Source organism: Neomonachus schauinslandi, chromosome 15, assembly GCF_002201575.2.
Source record: "Neomonachus schauinslandi chromosome 15, ASM220157v2, whole genome shotgun sequence".
Classification (NCBI taxonomy): domain Eukaryota; kingdom Metazoa; phylum Chordata; class Mammalia; order Carnivora; family Phocidae; genus Neomonachus; species Neomonachus schauinslandi.
Window position 1 is genome coordinate 36,957,771 of NC_058417.1, and position 18,500 is coordinate 36,976,270.

Sequence of the window (18,500 nt, forward strand, 5' to 3'; positions counted from 1 at the left end):
CCACCTCCACCAACACCCCATCACCACGACCCCATCACCACCATCACCACGACCACCATTTCCACCATCACCACCACCTCCATCACCATCACTACAACCACCACCTCCACCATCACTGCCCCCATCACCAAACCATCACCTCCATTATCACCATCACTGCAATGGTCCCCTCCACCATCACTGCCACTACTACCACCACTCCCTCTACCAGCACCAGTCCCATCACCAATTCCAATGGCCTAGCTTTTCTTTTCCAACCCAAGCAGGAAGAGCAGAATTGGCAGAATTGGCAGAATCAGACCCTCATCAGAACAACTTTGCATTCCCACATACCTCTCCCCTCCTCCTACGAGAAGTCATGCCGATGGGAAGAAAGACACCAGTCCATGAGTCAGGAAACCTGGAGGAGGGAGAGTTCTAGAGGCCTGGGAACACTTTTGGGTGCACCCTAGTCCCCAGGAGATCCCAGAGCAACACCCTTAATAACCTTGGGAAGGTCTCCCCACATTCCTGTCTTCTCCAGACTCTCCTATGCTGAGAAAAAAAAAAAGAGACTTACTGGCCCCATCCCCTGGAGTAAGTTAATTCCCGAACCAAACCTCAGTTTCTTCACCCGTAAATGGAGACCATAACTCCTATCCATTTTTCCTTTGAGAGCTGTGAAGAAGTTTTTTTTTTTTAAAGATTTTATTTATTTATTTGAGAGAGAATGAGAGACAGAGAGCATGAGAGGGAGGAGGGTCAGAGGGAGAAGCAGACTCCCCGCTGAGCAGGGAGCCCGATGCGGGACTCGATCCCGGAACTCCAGGATCATGACCTGAGCCGAAGGCAGTCGCTTAACCAACTGAGCCACCCAGGCGCCCCTGAAGAAGTTTGAAAGATGTGAAACTCGGCTCATCCGGTCCCTCTTCCACCCCACCCTCTCTCAAGCCCAGAGCGATCAAAGTCCGCTGGCCCTGTGGAAGGACCCCAAGCAAGAGTCCAGAGCTCTAGCTCCAGCCTCCAGGTCCCAGAGTCTCAGCAGGCCAGTTACTTGAGAAATCAAAGGTTAGGGATGAGACCGTGAATGATTAAGGCTGAGACAATTTTTTCTTTTTTTCTTTAAGATTTTATTTATTTATTTGACAGAGAGAGACACAGTGAGAGAAGGAACACAAGCAGGGGGAGTGGGAGAGGGAGAAGCAGGCTTCCCGCCGAGCAGGGAGCCCGATGCGGGGCTCGATCCCAGGACCCCGGGATCATGACCTGAGCCGAAGGCAGACACTTAACGACTGAGCCACCCAGGCGCCCCTGAGACAGTATTTTCAACACATCTCTACAACCAGCTCATTGTATGACAGTGGTAGGGTTGCCCACATTTTCTGTATCATAACCAGTTCTTATACAAACTTGTAGGACTAAAGGAAGGGAAAGAATATATTCATTGTGCCTCTACTTAGCAGCAACCAGTTTACCTGAAATGTAAAATGTTCTTTCCAATTCTATACTTGAAGGAACTGAGGATTGGAGAGCCGAGCTGACGGCTCCTTGGTGAGAGAGCAGAGTCGGGGTCTCCCATGCTGTGTGTCCATCTCTCTACCCTGCTTATCTCTGCTGGAGGGGAATGAAGGAGACGCCGGAAGAGGACAGGGGAAAGAGGGACAAGGAGGGAGGTCTCACTTCACCCTAAAAGTCTAGAATCACCACCAGCTGGAATACCAAAATAGCCCCTGATTTACATGACACTTTGCTGGGAAGGAACAGTCTGGTGCCAACCTAAGCGCTCTCTAAAAAGACCACTCACCATTCTGCCCTCAGAGGACAGGGCCCAAGACTCTAAATTCCTCCGCTGCCGCTCAGGACTAGTTCATCTTGAAATGATTCGCAGGGTCATCCTACCCTCCCCCATCCTGAACACCTCTGATAGGCTCTAACTCACCATCATGACGTACAAATTACAAGGAGGTCGTTTTTGATCAGTCGTGTTGGCAGGATGTTTTAAAATTGATCTCTAATGCTGATGAGTCTGTGGGGAAATGGGTCCTCTCACACACTATTCGTGGGAATGTAAATTAGCAGCACCTTTTAGGAGGATATTCCAGCAGTGCCTTGGACCCATCGAAATGTAAACTGCACTCAGGCATCAGAGGATCTCCTCCTTCCACCAACCTCAGATCCAACTTAGTGGAAATCGGACAGCCGCTAACAAATGGGCCAACGGAATTACAGTAAAGCTGTTTTCACCTGCCCTGAGAGAAATGAAGCCAGTGAGTCCAAATTAAAGCGCCCTCCCCAAAAAAGAAAATTGTTTTAAAGATCTAAGAAGTTCTCGGAGTTGGGATTGTAGGGAAGTCTACAATGGCTGAGAGGCCATTGTGATCTAGGATTGGGAGGCATTGAAATTGTTTTCTCCACGGCTAAATTCACACACACACACACACACACACACACAAATGCAAATTGAGCTACTTAACAACAGAGCTACCCAAAGTTATCATAATTATAATAATCAACTAATCACACCCAGAAAAGTGGGGATTGCCAGCAATGAATGCACACCCACACACCCACACACACAGACACCCGCCTCTCTCTTCCTCTACTGAGAATGTCTACCATCAACTATTCTATGCACACCAACACATTCACAATACACACTCACTGCCACACAGAAACACAGCACAAGTCCGGGGTGGGCTCCCCAAATCTCCACAAACGCACCAGTTTGAGCTCCAACCTTTCCAGTTGGCCAGTCCCACATTTTATCTCACAGCCCCGGGGTCAGTCTCTGGTGCTGGGAATTGCCACCCACCCCCCACGCCCCACCCGTTGCTGCCCATGGAGGAGAGAGTGACTGTGTCACTGGTCCATACTGAGGGATGGGTCTAGGGTGGGTGGGAGAGGAAGGATCTGGGAGGGAGTGAGTCAGCCCAAGGCGAAAGGCCTTGGGGCTGTGGTGGGCCTGGACTGGAAGAATTTTTCAAAAAGGAAAAAGGCTGTGGGTGATGTGGTGGTGACTGGTAGGTCACTGGAGCCCCGGGAGGGATAGGCCAGCCCTCCACACAGGAGAGAAAGGGTGCTGTTCTCTGAACCCAAGCCTTGCTCTTCAGAAGCCAGTAGCGGAAGGAAATGGCCGCCAAGTTCCCAGATCACTGGAGCCCAAGCTCAGCACCTGGGCGATGCGGGCTGGTGGGACTGAATGGGGGGCAACGTGTTCTCTGTCCCCACCACCCCACCATGGGGCCCCCGAGGTCTGATTCAAGGGGAGGCATCAAAGAAAATGGTGAGCGGCCACTGCCCCCTTCCAACGGGGACCCCACGGTGTCCAAGAAGCAGTCCTTCCGGGTGGATAGAAAGCAGGATTAACACACACACACACACACGCACACACACATGCGTGCACACGCAATTATGAAATGATAGGGAAATTTGATGATATTTATGAATTTCTTCTCGGGTTTGTTAATGGTATTGTGTTTACTTTTAAAAAGCCATTTTTAGGGGCGCCGGGGTGGCTCAGTCAGTTGACCATCCAACTCTTGATTTCGGCTCAGGTCATGATCTCAGAGTCATGAGATCGAGCCCCGCGTCCAGCTCTGTGCTAGGTGTGGAGCCTGCTTAGGATTCTCTCTTTCCCCCACCCCCCAATAAATAAATACATACATACATACATACATAAATAAATTTATAAATTTTTTAAAAAGCCATTTTTAGACATGCATAGAGAAATTTTATGGATGAAAGAATATAGTGGCTAGGATTTACTTACTAAATACTTAACACCATCACTAATATAACTGCAGACTAGGGGGTGGGAGGCGGAAGCGGGGTGAGTGAGGATAAAGAAGAAACAAGATTGGACCAGCGATAACAACTGTTGAAACTGGGTGATGGGTAGGTGGAGGTTTTTCCTGTACTTTTGTATATATTGGAATTTTTCCTAATAAGAAAAGTAGGTTTATGGTTCTAAAAGGGAGACAAGATTTGTCAAGAGAGAATTATTCAGCAAGAACGTAAAGGAAAGAAGGAAGCCACAGGGGTAGTGACAGCGACCTCACAGAGATGCATCCCCATGAGACACCCCCCAACCAGGCTGCAGGCAGCCCACAGCCAGCCCCGCACCCACCGGATCCCCGAAGCGCTGGCCAATGCTCTGTCCACCCCGCCCCTCAAGACTGGAAGGGCAGGGGCCTGGCAGCAGGTGGCAGGGAGACCTGGGCCGGGCTCCAGGGTGGGAGGCCTGCCTGAGCACCCAAGAGTAGAGGCCCGAGTTCAGGTCTGCTGTGTGACCGAGTGCAAGGCACCAGCCATCCGTGCCTCAGTGCCCTTAGCTGTGACTGGGAACACCTCTTGGCTTTCGTAGCATACAGTGAAAGAAGGGAAGTGAAAGCACTCTGAGCACAGCAAGGCCTTTGGACGGTGTAGGTGGCTGTTTTTACTCCTGGCCGTGACCGGCTGGAGAAAGAAACCCAGGCAGATACCATCTGGGTTCAGGTGCCCGTCCTGCCAGCGACAGGTGGGCTGTGTAACCTCAGAAGAGTCTCTTCCTGTCTCTGAGCCCATTTCCCTGTCTGTGCAGTAAGGGGCCTGGATAGGATCTTCTGGGTCTCCTCCAATACAGACTTGATAGGACTAGAAGCCTGGGCCATGCCTGGGAGCACTCAGAGAGGGCTGGGGTTGGGGGACGCAGAGAGGAATTCTCAGGAAGCTTAGGGGATAAATGCCACACCTTAAAAGAAAATGCCAACTTTTTGGGTTCATCCTAGAGAAAGAGGAACAACTCAGCAACTTGAAGCTATTTGCAGTTGGTGGACGGATCCCTCAATCCCAGGCTACCCCACAGAAATCACTGGAAAGGAAGAATGTCCTAGCAATGCCTAGAATGAATGCCACCCCCCTCCCCGGGGCTGGCATGGCCTCTCCCCTCTCCCTCCTCAAGCCCCACACTGGGATCTGCCCTTCAACACCTCCCGGCTGTGCTGATGACACAGCCCCACACACACAGCGGTCCTCCTGGGTCCCCAGCCCGAGCAGGCCCCCGCAGGAAAGGATGGGTGCACACTCTCACATGCCAGACCCAGGCAGGGCCCACTCAGCATTGCTTACTAAACAAATACCAGTGGCAAGTTTCTCTTCCTTTCCCCACGCAGGAGGCTGTCTCCGGAAGCAGCACCCTTGGCCCCAAACCCTACCCCACATGCACTGGGCTCAAGGGACCCTGAGCTATGGAGCCATGGATTCCCCAGGCTGAATCCTACACTGGAAAGTATCTGGCCAGGGGGGAGGCAGACTTTCAGGGGACAGACCTGGGAGGCAGCAGAGTGGGACTGGCTGCCCTCTGGGACCCATAGGTTAGCTTCACCTGCTCAGGCCCATGGGCATGTGTGCTCTCCGGCAGGGCCTGTGCCTGGACGGGATCTGAGCCCCCACACACTTTACCCCCCCCCCAAAACCCGATCACACCAGACATATGATCTCGAAGTACTACCGGAAAGGAAACTTGGCGACTGCTTCTCCATGTCACCAAATTCCAGGCTTACGCACCTCCCAAAACTGACCTGTGCACAACAGCGCAAAAAGACTAGGAGAGGTGGGGGGGGGGGGTTGCGCTGGGTTATTGTCCACCTCACCAAGACCCTGCCCTCTCCTCCATTTCCCCAAACATAGGGGCTAAGAGGGGTCCTGCCCTATCAAATCCAAACACAGTCCCCCTCTGCCCACTGAGACCCCCACTGAGGTAGAGAGTGGGGCAAGGGCACACCCCAATCCTGGGTGAAACCATAGGTACCCTCCCCCTAAACCACCATAACTTCTCATTGCACCCGCTCTCCTCCATCTCCCTTCTGAGTTCTGCCTGCTGGTGTAATGCCCGGGAGAAAACAACCCCCAGAACTTTCCTGTTCTCACTACAACTCCCTCCCCGCTCCCCCCAGAGCCTAAGCCAAACTGTTGAGGGGCGCCGAGACTCGAGTAGCGTCTAGACAGAAGAAAAAAACCACGTCCTTGTTCCGGGCGGGCGGGTCCGAGGCTCCCACCCGCTCGCCTCGCCGGGCGCGCGTCTCACTCACCGTCCCTGCTTGGTGATGATCATCTCCGTCTGGTGCTGATTAAACTTGGACCACAACAGGTGGTTGTTGAGCGCCACTCTCAGCTTCCCGGACACCTCCAGCCCCGCCGGCGGCGCGTAGTCCTCGCGCGGCCCCGGGTAGAGTCCCGAGCGCGGGTCCGGGGCCGCGTAGCCGTCCCCAGGCTGGTAGCCCTCGGCGCTCGCCGTCGGCGGGAAGGGCTCGCCCACCCCGGGGAAGCCGGCGGCCTGGGGCCGGGGCGGGTAGGCGTAGGCTCCGAGGAAGCGGCCCGGCGGAGCGGGCACCAGGGCGCCCCCGGCGTAGGGCGCCCCCAGGCTGGCGCCCCCGCGACGGTCGGCCGCGTCCTGGGCGCCGGGCTCCGGGTAGAAGTAGCGGTTCTGCGGGTCGGCGCCAGGCGCCCGGCCCTCGTCGCTCGCCGTCATCGGCTCGGTGCCCGTCAGCATGTCTCCGCAGCCCCGCGCCACGATGCCCATCCGGGGCGGGCTGGCACCTTCCCGCAGCCGTCGGGGACCGGCCCCTCTCCGCGCGGGGGGGAGAGGAGGAGGCAGGCGCGGGGGTCGCGAGGGGCGGGGCGCCGGGGGCGGGGGGCGCGGGTGGGGGGCCCCACCGGAGCCCGGCCTCGGACGCCTGGGTCCTGCGCCCGCGTTCGGCGGGCGCGCGGCAGCTGCCGGGCTCCCTCTCCAGCGGGCCGCTGTCCCTAGCGTCGCGGCGCCTTTGCTGTGGCTTTATGAAGCTCTCCGGGCTCCCCCCACCCCACCACCTCGGCGCCGCCCCGCCTCACCCCGCCCCCTCGTGGCTAATACTCGGCAAATTCTGTGCAGTCGCCGAGGACCGGAGGCCCCCTCGGTGTGTGGCGAGTCCCCGCACGCGCCGCGAGGTTCGCGCTTAAAGACTTGCCTTCTGGAAGACTCCACCGTCCACCTGAGACGCCAGCCCTTTTCTCTCCTCTGGACGCTCGTGGAAAGCCCACCCATCCTTCCAGGCTCAGCTCAAAGGTCCCCTCCTACAGGAAGCCTTTGGTGATGGCGATGGCCCGGATGGGACTCACAGGGCCTTCTGGCAGCACACGCGGCTCGGAGCAGCTAGCAGGGTCTGCACGCAGTCCGAGCTGCTTAGACCGCGAACATTCAGCAGATCCACTGATGCCCACCGTGCACCCAGGCTCCGTGCTGAGCGGCTTTGCCTGAAGTGTTTGTGTTCTTCCTCCAGGCCAGAGACCCAGGTGGGCTGTGTCCTAGGCATCTCTCCTTCCCGCAGCCCCCAGGCAGGCCGGGCCGCGGGTGAGCAGCGGGCCGAGATCCCGGAAGGGACTGCATCGCTGCAGCTGCAGATTTGCCGGGCCCTGGGAGGGCGGGGGCAGCGAAGGCTCTGGAAGCAGCACTAACATGCCGCTGCTCAGTCTTGGCACTGGCTCTGCCTGTCACTCAGGTATGTGTGACCTGGACAAGCCACTTCCCTTGCCTGGAAGTCAGCCTCACGTGCCTCATCCGGAGAACGGGGGAGACACACTGTTGCACTTTTCCGAGGGGCTGGGCGCCTCACCTGAGAGGGTGGACGTGTGCAGGGCTTACCCCTGCGGGGAAGGCTGCCTTGAGCGGATTCAGAGCCTGGGGACAGGAAGGACACCCACTCCTTCTGGGGGGCTGCCTGCGTGAGGGGACTAGCAGACCAGAGCTTTTCTTCCTCTATTTTCCTTTTCTGTTGACTAACACAGAGTCTTCTTATGAAGAAAACAAGCCCCCCCACCCCCGGCTGAAAATAGTATCTTTGGAAGTTTTCCTGCATACAAAGATAAAATATACTCATAAAAAATTTAAGCAGTAAAAGTAAAAATGGGACTGTATAAACCACCCCAAATTCCACCCCCCAGAGGCAAACAGGATTAACATTTTGGTGAATACCCCTGCAGACGTCACTCCCTGCACACAGCCTTTCCGTCTTTCCGTGTGCACGCACACACACACACACACACAATTTTATATAAACACCACACGTGCTGCTTTGTAATGTGTATTTTTTTTTCACTCAACAAGGTGTCATGGAATTTTTTACATGTCAATATATAAAGATTTACATTTTTAAGAGTGTTTTGAAAAATACTTTCACCTTTTCATCGTGTTAAAGGTTAACCTCTCCTCTCGAGTACCCTCCCAGACCTCCTCACTTCTCCGCTGGGGGCTGGCCCCATCTCCCATCTCTGTCCCAGCCCAACAGAGCTTCACCCTTAGGGGTCCATGGGGACTCTCTGCTCCCAACTAGAGCTGAACCAAGAGGCAGGTTGGCAGGCGAAGGCGAAGCTGGGGACCCCAGGAGGCGGGCATGACCCAGGGAGGGTGGGGGAAGAGAGAAGTCAACACATCCCCTGAGGATGGAGACCAGATCTGGGCACTGGCCCCTCCCACCCCAGTACCCACCATCCCCCCCCAAACCACACCCCCCCTTCCCCCCCTCCCCCCACCCCCCGCCATGCCTTAGGGAGGCAGGAAGTTTCTGCCTGCTGTTCCAAGTGAGGCAGCCTTGCCTGAAAGAGATGGTGACCTTGGGACCCTTGGCTACTTTTTGAGAAACATGAGAGATTTCAGTATGACTTCCCTGAATGACTAATTTCCCCAGGAGGTTTGAATGCTGACATCTCTTTTGGGGGACATTTTTGCTAAGTACTTGGCTGTGGAAGGCCAAATGGAGTCTTGCTCCTCCCTCCCTCCCCCCTCCTCTTTCCCACATTAATACTCAGGTCAAGAGATGGATCCATCATCCCTCTGTCTCTGAACAGAATGACCTGAGCTCCCACCCAGGTTTCCGGGGCAGGAGGGATTATGAATCTCAGAATCAGGTGGACCTGGGGACATGTCCCTGGAGGAAGAGGGTGGCTGGGGGCGGTCTCTCTCTAACCTGATGGGCTGTCAGGGGGCCATCAACCCCAGATTCCTCACCCCCTCACTCCAATTTCTTCCACCCAAAAAAGAAAGTGCTTGTGAAAAGCGGGGGCAGAGTGGCCCTCGTGTCACACTGCCAGTCCCGCCCCTCCGCCAGCTTGGGTGAGAAGAACCCTAGCAGTGACACCTTCTCCTCCTGTCGCTGCCTCACCCTCTTCCCAGGCCCCATGGCTGGAGAGGTGGGAAAGGAGGAGCGGGAGATCAGGCCCCCTGGGATTCCCTCACTTCTCCATCACTGCCCCTCCCGGCCCCTCTCCCATCCCATCCACCTGCTGAGCTTCCAGAAGGCTGGTCTACCAGGAGAAGCTACACAGGGTGTGTCCAGGATTTGAGAGGCCTGGTCTCCAACATATACCACATGTTATGACACAAGCTGAATGGTGACGATGGGAAACTGAACGACCCGACAAACTCACACACCCTACTCATGGCCGAGCCAGGGCTGGAACCCTGGTCTCTTGATTCCCTGGTCCAGTGTTCTTCCCACGAGAGTGTCTGCCTCCCCATTTCGAGTCAGAACAATAATAATAAATGAAAAGTCATGCAATCGTGTTGGAAGAGGTTTGGAAAACAGGAAAGAAAATTGCCCCTCACCCACCAGCTTGGACACTAGTTTTCTTCACCCTGGTGTCCCATGCCCATTTTCAAGGCTCCTTTTTCAAGCCATTCCAAGACTCAAAATGAGTGAGGCCCCCTTGATGTCACTCAGCCGCACCTGTGGGTCACAGACTGTGCCAGAAGGCTCTGACAATGTGCATTCCTGGGGCCTGCTTCTGGAGATTCTGATTCCCAAGCCTGTGGCAGGTCCCCAGAATCTGTGTGTTCAAGGAGGACTCCAGGTGACACTGGGCTCCAGGGAGTCCACACATCGCACTCTGGGCTCCCCTCCCCTCCGCTCTTCCACCCCCGAGCCCGGCGCCATAGAACGACCTTCCGCGTGCCCGATCTTGCTGGCGTGTGCCTCCCTACGGTGGGTGGAAGGGCTTCAATATGCCCCAGGACAGCCACCACCAGCATGAAGACTTTCTTATCAAAGCTTCAGGACCAGATGATTCCCTCCTCACTGCAGAATCTAACTGCCATGCAGGGTCCTCTCCTTAAAATGTGTGGAGTGTCGGGGCGCCTGGGTGGCTCAGTCGTTAAGCGTCTGCCTTCTGCTCAGGTCATGATCCCGGGGTCCTGGGATCGAGCCCCGCATCGGGCTCCCTGCTCCATGGGGAGCGTGCTTCTCCCTCTCCCCCTCCCTCTGCCCCCACCCCCCACCCTCATGCTCTCTCTCACTCTCTCTCTCTCTCTAAATAAATTTTTAAAAAAATGTGTGGAGTGGGCGCCTGGGTGGCTCAGTTGGTTGGGCGACTGCCTTCGGCTCAGGTCATGGTCCCGGAGTCCCGGGATCGAGTCCCACATCTGGCTCCGGCTCGGCGGGGAGCCTGCTTCTCCCTCTGACCCTAGCCCCTCTCATGCTGTTTCTCTCTCTGTGTCAAATAAATAAAAATAAACAAAATCTTAAAAAAAGAAAAAAGAAAAAATGTGTGGAGTGTTGAGCTCCCCCAGGACGCAGAAGGCTCCTGAATGGGCTCACAGTGCACAGTGCAAGGAGGGCTGGGCAGCCAGCTGGGGGCAGGGGGCGGGGGGGGGGAAGCTGGGGGCTGTGGAGACTCAGAGGCAGGACCCAGGATGTCTCCCCTCCACCCTGCTGGGCCCCAGGCTGAGAAGGTAGTTGCGTGAAGGAGAGGGAGACAGCATTTTGGGAATGAGGCAAGAAAGGAAGGAGCGCCAGTGTGAGGCTTGGGCCATTCTGAAAGAGGCATTTAGAGATGGAGAGAGGCAGAGGCCACAAAGTCCGCACATGCCTCAGTGAGGAAGTCTCAGGTGGGGCGACAGGGGGTGCAAGGGGTGCCTGGGTGGCTCAGTCGGTTAAGTGTCTGCCTTCGGGTCATGATCCCAGGGTCCTGGGATCGAACCCCACATCGGGCTCCCTGCTCAGTGGGGAGCCTGCTTCCCCTTCTAACCTCTGCTGCTCCCCCTTCTTGTGTGCTTTCTCTCTCTCTGTCAAATAAATATATAAAATCTTTTAAAAAAAGAGGGGGTGCAAGACAGAAGAGAGGGAGACGGGTCAGAGAGAGGGAGGTCTACATAGGCAACGCTGCCTGTGAGTGCTGGGGGTGGGGCAGAGGGAGATGGGGGGCGGGCTTAGAACCCCAATTCCAACCCTCGTGTGCTGTGTGGCCTGTTCCAGTAGCTTAAGCTCTCTGGTTTCCTTGTCAGCAAAAAGAGCCAGTAAACCTTCTACAAGGACAAACTGGGTGAACTGGGTCTCAAGGGATCTGTGAGGTCATGTAAAGGGGAGGGGTTTGGCCCCAAGACAGGCACGGATCAGAGGCACAGGCTGGGCTAAACTGCCTCTTCTTCCCTCTCTTCCAAGCCGTCCGCATCCTACTCTCCTCCTCCAGTGTCCGTGCGTCCCTCGCGAATCGTCCTTCAGGCCGGCCTCCAGCCTTCCACTAAGGGCCATGGGCCTAATGAGAGCTTCTCAGTAAGACTCCACCTCAGAAAGGACAGGCTTCCCCTCCTGAAATGCCCATCCACCATTCCCTGAAGGCCCATATCTCTGAGATGGGCCAGCCCCACCCCCCGGGGACTCTGGGGTCACAGAGATCAATTAGGCTCAACCCCTTACCCCAAAGAGCTCCTAGCAGCGTGAGGCCAGGGCCAGAGTTCTTGAGCCCCTCAGCCCACTTGGCCCTGGAAACCCACCAGCCTGTGCGGATACATGATCCACAAGTGCACGCACAGCCCACAGAGCTCCGCTAGACAAACCTGTGAGCCAGTCCCCACAGCCGCACCCCTTCTCTTGTCCTACATCCAGCCTCCCTGGGCTCCTCGGACATCTGCCTCGGCTCACCCCTCACCCGCTCTAAACGCCCTCCCCCTTGGGGCCCAGATTGCCAGTCCTTCAGAGACCATGGCCGGAACCATCGGATTAACAGCCAGGGAGGGCAGGAGGGGAGCGACAAGCACCTGTAGGATCCCCTCCCCCCATGACAGCTGCAGGAGCTCCGTGTCCCCAGCACCCAGCACCCGGTGGTCAGTGAGGACTCATCTCAAGGTCAAAGGCTCTAGATTCTCACCCCTGGGCTGCCTCACCCTTCCCTGCCCCACACCCCTCAAGGCTAGACAGCCCTTACCCTTTGGCTCCAGGCCATGCCTGGGTCTTTCTGCATTTCGGTCCTTCACCCTCTGTGGGCACCTATGAGGGACCATCTCTTCTCTTGGTCGCTAACTGTTCTCACCCCCGCCCCAGCTCTTCACACAAGACCCACACCCCACACACCCCACATGCATCCACACAGTACCCCGCTCCCATGGGGCTCCTAGCCCAGGGCCCCTGTGCCCTCCTGAAGGGACACTAAGATGTTGGGTACCTGAGCAGTCATGGGGGCATGCCAGGTTGTGGATGGGCAAGCCCGAGCTTCAGGGAGGCCCTGGGAAGAGAGGTTGTGTCCTCCCCCCCTCCTTCCTGGGGAATCTCAGCAGACAGGCCCTTAATCTCAGGCAGGAAGCAGGGTCCGGTTACCAGGAGGGGAGGGGAATACCCTGGGCTTTGGGTAAAGGGAGCCTGGGGGGGTGGCGTGCGTGTGGGGAGATGAGGGAAGAAAAGAAGGGTGAGTGGGGTCCAATCAAGTTAACCCTTCACAGCCAGGCTCCTTTGCTCTGGGAGACAGTACAACTCCTGGTCATAGTCAGGCTCGGCCAGCCAGGGGGCCTCTCTTATGAGGCCACCCCCAGGGCCCCTGGCCACAGGACAGCAAACTCCCTGCTCGGCCACCATCTCTCCAAGGCCTTCTTCTGGCTTCCTGGGAGCCGTATGCATCCTTGTTTGTCCTGTGCTTCTATCAGTCTCTAGGGCTTCCGAGGCTCTGGTTCTCTGCTATGTTTGTCTGCTTCTCGGCCTCTCAGGGTCCCTGTGTCCCTGCCTGGGTTGTGGTGTGTCTTCTCTACATCCAGCTGTCTCTGAGCTCTGTAAGGCCTTGTGTGCTTGGCCTGAGGGCAGGCTCCGTACCGACCGCATCTCCTCTCTCTGGGCCTCCGAGTCTGCTCGTCTCCACATCTCTACATCTCTCTTTATCGGTATCTTGAGGTCTGTCTCCATCTCAGTGTGGCTGCCGTCTGGCTGGCTGGCTGTCTGTCTGGGACAGGGCCTCCATCTGTGAGTCTGCGCTGGGCCTGTTGTCTCTGGCCTGAGGCCCTTTGACTTGGCCCTCTGGCTAACGTGGTGCAGTGGAGACGAGATGGGGCAGGCTTACGGGCTGGACCAGGGCTGGACCAGGGATGGCTGAAAGAAGGAGGGAAAAGGGGAACGTGGGCAGTAGCGGGGGAAAGCGATGAAGGGACAAATCCGTTTCTAACTGGTGCCTGAAGCAAGCTGGGAGAGCCCTGGAGCGCCAGATGAAGCTCCACAGGCTGAGGGAGTGGACATGGGAGAGGGACATGGCAGGGAGCACCCCTGGTCGGGCCCGGGAGCAGAGCTGCACAGAAACTGAAACAGACATCAATGGGGAGGACCCAGAAGTAAATGGAAAGACAAACGGGGAGCTCCAGGTTCTGATCCTGACTCCACCACAAGTCCCCGATGACCCTTTCGGTGCAGGAGTGCAGGGGAGGGGGCAGAAGACTTCCCTAAACCCAGCACAGGAGACCGCTTGACCCCTTCTGTCCCTCAAGGGATATCCCAAAGTCCCATCCAGTCCCAACATCCTCTGTGTCTGGGATTAGGCCAGCGGCAAGTCAGAGGGAAGAATGGAGGTTAGATAGCAGGAAGGACTTCCTGCCACACAGCAGGAGGGTGAGGAGGCCCAGCTTCTCCCCCCCACCCCACCCCACCCACGTGGTCCTGGGCCCCTTCAATGGGGCTGGGGGTGGAGGGGCAGGGGGGTGGGGGCTCAGCAGCTGGGTAATTAGCCCTTGCTCTCAGGCCCTGGGGGAGGGGCCAGCTGGATTGAGAAACCAACGCAAAGTGACAGGGGCAGTTTTGACACGCGGTGGAGCTGACGGGCCCAGGGGGGCCAGGGCTTTGGTTTGGGGAGGTGAAATCCCATCAGATGATTAAAAAATAGGTCAGAGGGAAGAAGCACAGCCGGCACTGGGTCCGTGGTGAGAACGCCATATAGCTTCCCCCAGGGGCTTCAGGCCAAAATGGGGTGGGGGAGCTGGGGAGCATTTGCAGGGGCGGGGGAGCTGAGAGTGAGGACGAGAAGGCTTCGGGCCCAGCAGCGGGCCCTCTGTCTCCCTCAGCCCTGTCTCATGGGGACACTGTGGAATCTTACCTGCCGTCCACCTTCTGGCCTCTTCCTGAGGTACCACCTTCCTTCTCAAAGGCGGGAAGATGCAGCCCAGCCCCACCCCGTTCACGAGATATGCACAAATTCTGTTCCAGAGACTGAGACTGTTGCCCCCCTGGAAGCCCTTCTCACCTTCTTGCCTCAAGCCCTCCTGCTGCAAAGGCAGCCTGCTGACTTACCCTGCATTTCTTGACCAGCTGAAAAATTCTCCTACCACCGCATCCTCTTCATCACCTTGACGACTCTGCGTCCTGCTTGGGGTCCACTTGGCCCTCCAGCTTGTTCTCAGAGCTTCCATTTCCCTCTTTCCCTCCTTCTTCTCCTTCTCAAATCCTGCCATGAAACACAACAGGGACCTGGGAAAGGCATAAGACAAAGAAAGGACAAAGAGGAGCAAGGGAGGGGGGCCCAGGAATCCGGCACAGGCCGCTGATCTCCATGCACTTCATAGATAGAGGAGAAGTGACTGTCTGGGTTGTACAGAACTCGGAGACACCTGGGAATGTTCTCTCCCTTAAAGCAGCGTAGAGCCACCTAGCACTTCATCTACCTATGGTTGGGAAGTTCTTTCTGTTGTCTTCCCACAGCCCCTCATACTGCAGCTCAATCCCATTTCCTTTTCTGAGATCCCCAGAGCCTATGCAGATGGGAGGACCGGCTCGGTGGTAGTGGAACGGCAGCTCTCCAGGCGGTGTCCTGTTCTTCACCGATCCCAGGCACACGCAGGAGGCAGGCAGGCGACCAGTGTCCAGGCAGCAGGACAAACCAGGCCTCCACGGCGCCATCTTCAGCGAGGCGGACACCTGGGTCCCTCTCACAGCAATGGAGGACACCCAAGACCATGTTGGCATGAAAATGGATTTGGCTGGGTCTGACCTTGAGTTTAACCCCACTTACCACCCCAGACACAGATCCGCTCTGACACACAAGTCTGAGATTTCCCTGGGAGCCTGTCATCGGCGGCCCACCCCCCTCAGGCACACACAAAGTGTCACAAGGCGTCCTGCCCACCTCCTTCCACCAGGGCCATGGGCAGCTGACACTCCATGCAGGGTCCTGAGGCAGCCCCTGGACCCACGGCTCCAGCCACAGGGGGCACGAAGCTGCTGAGGCCACCCATCACTGCCCCCCTGCCCATGCCTGCTTCCATTTCTTTCCAGTCACTGGACCAGAACCTGACGTGTTCGGTGGGCTGGGGAGGGATGGCTATGGTCAGGCAAGTCCTTAGCAACCGGACGAGAGGCTGCAAATTGAGATACCGAGCCCCCCATCTTTACCTCTCTCTCTCTCTCTCTCTCACACAGACACACACACCCTGACCTAAGGCCACCACCCAAGGCTCAGGGCCCCAGGAACGGGCTGCGCACCAGAGTTCCCAGGTTCCCGCTACCCTAGACATACTGCTGAGTCCAGCTTGTATTTTGTCTCATCCCTGGACTCCCAGTGAATTTGGAAATTGGAAAAACCCAAATCCTCCCTGATTATCCCACTCCCCCCACCACACTGCTGCTTGGGCAGGGAGGATGAGACAAGAGAACACCCCAAGAAATTCATACCCTTGACTTCACTAGACGTCCCAATGCTGTGAGGTCAGCTGGGCAGGGAGCATGGTCCTCGTTCTGCAGACAAGGAAACTGAGGTAGAAGTTAAGTACCTGGTTAAGGTCACAGAACTAGTGACCCAATGCCCAGCCCTATGCTCGCACCGTGCCATTCCCATGACGGCAGCTGCAAAGAAGATTCGGCTGTTCTTCCCATTTTACAGATGAGGAAACTGACGCTTAATTTTTCCCAGGCTCTTAATTTGTTTGGATCCCTTCTCCTCTCCTCCCAAGGTATCCTACCCAACGCAATTCTGGCTCAGAGTCCTTCCCCTTCCTCTGGAGAAGGGCAAGACCCTAAGGCCTCCCCGGTCACCTGGTGAGCTCTTCCCTGTACTTTGGGAAGTCATTCCTTATGTCCTTTTCCATCTGATGACCCTGCAGAATTGAACCTCATTACTCAGCCAATCCCATCCCACTTCGAGTCAGGAGGGGTGGGAAGTAGGACAGGGTGGGAACTGGAAGGGACAGGGACCGGCTCAGATGCACAGCCAAAGCCGGATCGGGCATGGCAGCGGTGGGGGAAAGCGGGTCCAGACAGGAAGAATCCAGGAGTCCTGGTTTCCAGGTGCAAGGGTGGGGGGCAGGGGCATTCCTCGCTTCTCTGAACTCCCTACCCCTGGCAACCGGGCTCCCTGCCAGACATCCAAGCTGTTAGGTGCTTCTGTCTGCGTCGGGAGGGGACCTGGGCAGCTCTTAGAAATGGGAGGAGGACGCCACTGGGCATGCTCCCTGACAGGCAGTGCCATCTCCTGCCCTCTGTCCACTCTGAGGTTCATCACACCTTCAGCTCGCCCTTCTGCTAACAGAACCCACGCTCCCTCTCCCTCTCCCTTCTGCTCTCACCTTGGGACCTGTGAGCCAGTGGGCAAGAGGGGGGCAGCAGAGCCAGCTGGAGCTGTCTCCTGCCCCCCCATGCCAACCCGACTGTCTATGATCCTAGGGAGCCCTGCATGCCCCCGGAGCCGCCTCTGCAGCGGCTCTGAAGACAGCAAGTGGGACTTAAGAACTCCCGATCTAGGCTGAAAGTGAGGAGGGGGCTTTCTTTGACGACTTATATGGGGGAAATCTAGGGTCCCATCCTCTGGCCCCAGATCTTCTCAAGGTCTAAAACCCCCTGAAGTTGCCATCCTTCTTTCACAAGCCCAGGGCAGATTTCCAAAAAGATAATCTGGGGCAAAGTCTCTTCCTTGCCTGGGCTGTAAGTTCTTCTTCGAGTCTAACCTTGGTCCCTTGCAGAGGGGTGGAAGGGGGCAGAGATGAATCGCAGTTTCTTATAAACCTGGTGGCTTCTTGTTCCCCGACGACAACACAGCGGAGGAGCTCTGTGGTTCTGGCTCTGAGTCAGGACCCATTGCCTGGGCGTCCCCAGTGCCACCTCTCTCCGCCACCCCCCCCAGACTGGAAAATCAGGCTCATGCCTCTGCCCCAGAGTCAGTGCTTCCCCTTCTTCCCCTCACGATCTCGCTTTCCCCTAAAAGGAGGTATTTCTTCGAAGCTGGGAAAAGTCAAGGGGGCAGAGGACTTGCCAGCTACGGGGAGATGGGGAGGCGGGGAGGCAGCCGGTGGGCATGGGGCAGGGGGCAGGGGTGGGGCTACCCTGCCTTCCCTGTCCTCCCCCTCCCCCACTGCGTCCAGCTCCCCAGAACTGCTCTTCTAGCTCAGGATGTGTGCGCGAGAATGCCGAGTTTGGTGTGTGTGTGTTCACACACTGAACACACACGCACGGTTGGTATTGGGGGTTGGCCCTCCCAACCCCCAACGGTTGAGGATGGGGTGGAGGAGGGGACATGTCATGCTTCGGGGTGCCTGTGAGTGGCACATATCTTTTCCACATGTATGTTCTTTATATGTTCCATGTCCACACGTGCTCTGCATCCCTCCCAGAATCACAAGTCGGGTCAGTACCCACCTCCCCACCTTGCAGCCTGGGTCAGTAAACGGATTCCCTCCCCCTCCTTGAGCGAGAAGAAGCCCCTTGCCTTGGGCCGCTGCAAAGGTTGGGGGATTCAGGGATCAGAGAGGAGGTAGGCACTTCCCTTCTCAGAAAACCGACTCCTCCTCCACCCACCAGGGGACCCCCAGCCCTCAGCTGCTGGGGGCAGTTCACAGAGGGGTCCATGCAGACCCTCAACCTTCCCACCTGCACAAAGGCTCAAAGGGACGAGAACGCAGTCATGGCTCCCAGACCCTAGGTGAGGGCAGGGGAGTTTGGGGAAAGCGAATCCTGGGGAGAGTGTGGTTAGATGGCCTGAGTCAGCAATCTAGAACTCACGTGTGCCCACCCCCAGCCTGGGGCAGGCAGGGGTAATGCGGAGCACCGAAACAGAAAGAAAGATGGGGAGACAGAATGAGAGCAGGAGAGAGAGAGAAACTGAGACAATGGCCAGTCAGAAAGAGAGTGAGGGGCAGAACGGGGATGAGGCTGGGCACCGGGGGCTGCGAGAACCCGGGTGACAGGGGTGTGGGCAGAAGGGTGAAGGGTCCAGTTGCCCGTCTCTTTCTTCATTAACAGTGCAGAGGCACCACAGGTCAGCACTGAAAGAATCCGTCTTTC

The 18,500-nt window shown here is 56.8% G+C and overlaps 1 protein-coding gene across 1 annotated transcript in view; it reads right to left on the reverse strand.

The window, feature by feature from the left end:
• The window catches only part of TBX21 (T-box transcription factor 21), a 10,557-nt gene extending 4,019 nt beyond the window's left edge, over positions 1–6,538 (reverse strand). Inside the window, exon 1 of the mRNA XM_021704442.2 lies at positions 6,048–6,538. Within this exon, the coding sequence (XP_021560117.2) occupies positions 6,048–6,538 (491 nt within the window). The remainder of the gene's footprint in view (positions 1–6,047) is intronic.
• Positions 6,539–18,500: the final 11,962 nt, after the last annotated feature.